The sequence below is a fragment of the Morone saxatilis genome, unplaced genomic scaffold (assembly GCF_004916995.1).
Source record: "Morone saxatilis isolate NCDOM2014 unplaced genomic scaffold, NCSU_SB_2.0 Contig8, whole genome shotgun sequence".
Lineage (NCBI taxonomy): Eukaryota > Metazoa > Chordata > Actinopteri > Moronidae > Morone > Morone saxatilis.
In genome coordinates this window covers 704,387-706,535 of record NW_023340257.1, presented here as the reverse complement: position 1 = coordinate 706,535, position 2,149 = coordinate 704,387, and the positions used below count along the sequence as shown (strand labels likewise).

At 41.1% G+C, this 2,149-nt stretch overlaps 1 protein-coding gene across 1 annotated transcript in view; it reads right to left on the bottom strand.

Annotated features, from left to right (window-relative positions):
* akap1b (A kinase (PRKA) anchor protein 1b) overlaps positions 1-2,149 on the bottom strand; it is a gene marked incomplete in the record, with an annotated part of 22,504 nt that overhangs the window by 10,333 nt on the left and 10,022 nt on the right. The window contains 3 exon segments of the mRNA XM_035679486.1: positions 255-382; positions 567-693; positions 1,627-1,751. Coding sequence (XP_035535379.1) covers positions 255-382; positions 567-693; positions 1,627-1,751 — 380 coding nt within the window.

Genomic DNA, 2,149 nt, shown 5'->3' with positions numbered 1-2,149 from the left:
ATGAGCAGTCTTGAAGAAGAAAATGCAAATAGGATGATTGATTATTAATTTATTTACGAGTCAGATAATGCAACTAGCACCGAATTGTAAAAAAAATAAATAAAAAATTGGGGTTGAAATATGCTAGAAAGCATGAAAATTAAGGCATTTTCAAGATATTATTAGTCGTGCTAGTCTGGCTGCCCTGTGCCACGCTTTATTTTGAGAGTTGATTTTTAGCTGCTACAGAATGTTGCCAGAGACCCCATCCTTACCCAGGAGGTCATGGGAAGTGATGGCAATGTGAGCGGAGGTGGCGGAGGTGCATAAAGGTTGGTCAAGTCCAGATCCTTAAACTTCTTCCCAATCAAGGACAGGGCTTTGTCAACCTGCTGCTGTGTACCTGGAGAGGGATCAAACACAAGTCTAGTTTTAGGACTAAAATTACGCTCATATAGTCGAAAATAGTTTTTCGTTTAAATAGTCAGATTTCTTTTATCTAGTAAGAATCTGGGTTTCTACATAAATCAATGTCCTTCCCCCAACCCCTTCAAAAGACTTGTGGGGACCTGGTTCCCCTGACTTACCCTCTACGTGACAGATCTGGAACTCCTGTGTGTAAGGCAGAGTGGAGATGTAGATCTTCGCGCCAGAATTCTGCTTCAGGAAACTCACATATCTCCCTTGTTTCCCTATTAACCGCCCTACAAGATGCTGTTAAAAGAAGAGACTGTAACATGTCAAAAGGACAGTTCATTTGTACAAAACAGTGTTTAAAAGACCAAACCCCAAGAGCCTAGCCACAACTGGACAAATTGACATCATAGATTCACTACAAATCTTTTACACTGTCTCTTTGGACTACCCATCTTAACATATAAATATTATAATATTTTCTTAAATATTTCACTTATGTTTTGCCCCCAGCCCAGAACTTAAGTCAAGGTGGCAGTCTTTGCCCTCAGCCCGTGGACTTGGCACTGCTCGCTACCCTATACTGTAAATGATTAACTGGTAGACTGTGTGAGCATTATGAATGGTGGGTGTGTTTGCTCTCACTTAAAATAGCCGCTGTGAAACCGCCGGCTTTGTCGCTACTGCTGTCTGTCTTTCTCTTAAACAAATGGATGCAATCCAAAAGAAGCTTCTTAGTATTGTTATTTAACAGCATAAAAATCATCCTCGGCTCAAAATTTTTTTTTTCCCCTCAAGTGTCCCGCAACGGTCCTGAATCCTACTTTCAACTGTCCCAGACTTTACAGCCATTGCTCCAAAATAAACAGTTGCTCATTAAACCTTTCCTAAGTACAAGAGGTTGTCCCAAGTGGTGTGCTATCCCCACAACTTGCCAAAGTCAGAACCCTGAAATTAAAGACGGATACCAAAATTGATATTTTAGATTGAAACTGCAATTGGGCACAATTGGGCGCTTATTTCCCTTTCACATCAAATTCCTCTTCATACCAAGGGTGTAAAAGCCTTTTCATTTGTGACATTAAAACATTGCACTGCCACTGGTGAAGAAGAATCTGCTTGGCTCCAATTCACACTGAAAGGACTTCTCCTGTGAGGCGGTGTACATTGTGAAGGACGTTGACATATCACACTGATAATTATGTATGGTTGGATATGTGTGTCGGTACTCACCTTTGGCACCTCAATTTCCCAGATGATGAGCTCAGAGCTCAAGGAGGCAGCGTGGTTGCTCTGGCTTTCTCCAGCACCCATAGTGCAGCCACTGTCCACTGAGTCCATACTGTTTACATCAGAGCCTGGACACACACACAAAAATCATAATCTCCTTTACCAGCAGATTTTACAGCAACATAGATGTTTCAGGGTCCAGTGCTCATTTTAAGCAATTAGTGTATTCGTTAACACAGAGGTTTATAAAGTGTGAGTTGGGGTTGTTACCATTTTGCCCACTTTACCAGACTCAGAAAATAATAAATGCCTTAGGATAGAACTTTATTTATGCATCTCACAGTCTGAAGTCATGTCAAACAACAACATAAGGCTATCTGGGCTCAATTGTTGAGTGGCTATGGGCTTAGAATGGAATGGCGCCAGTTACAACGGCAGCCTGTAATGGCTGTCATGGCTCCTATCATTGTTGTAGTTTCACCTAAATACTTTTTTGGCGTTTTTGAGCACTTTTTATTTTTTGTTT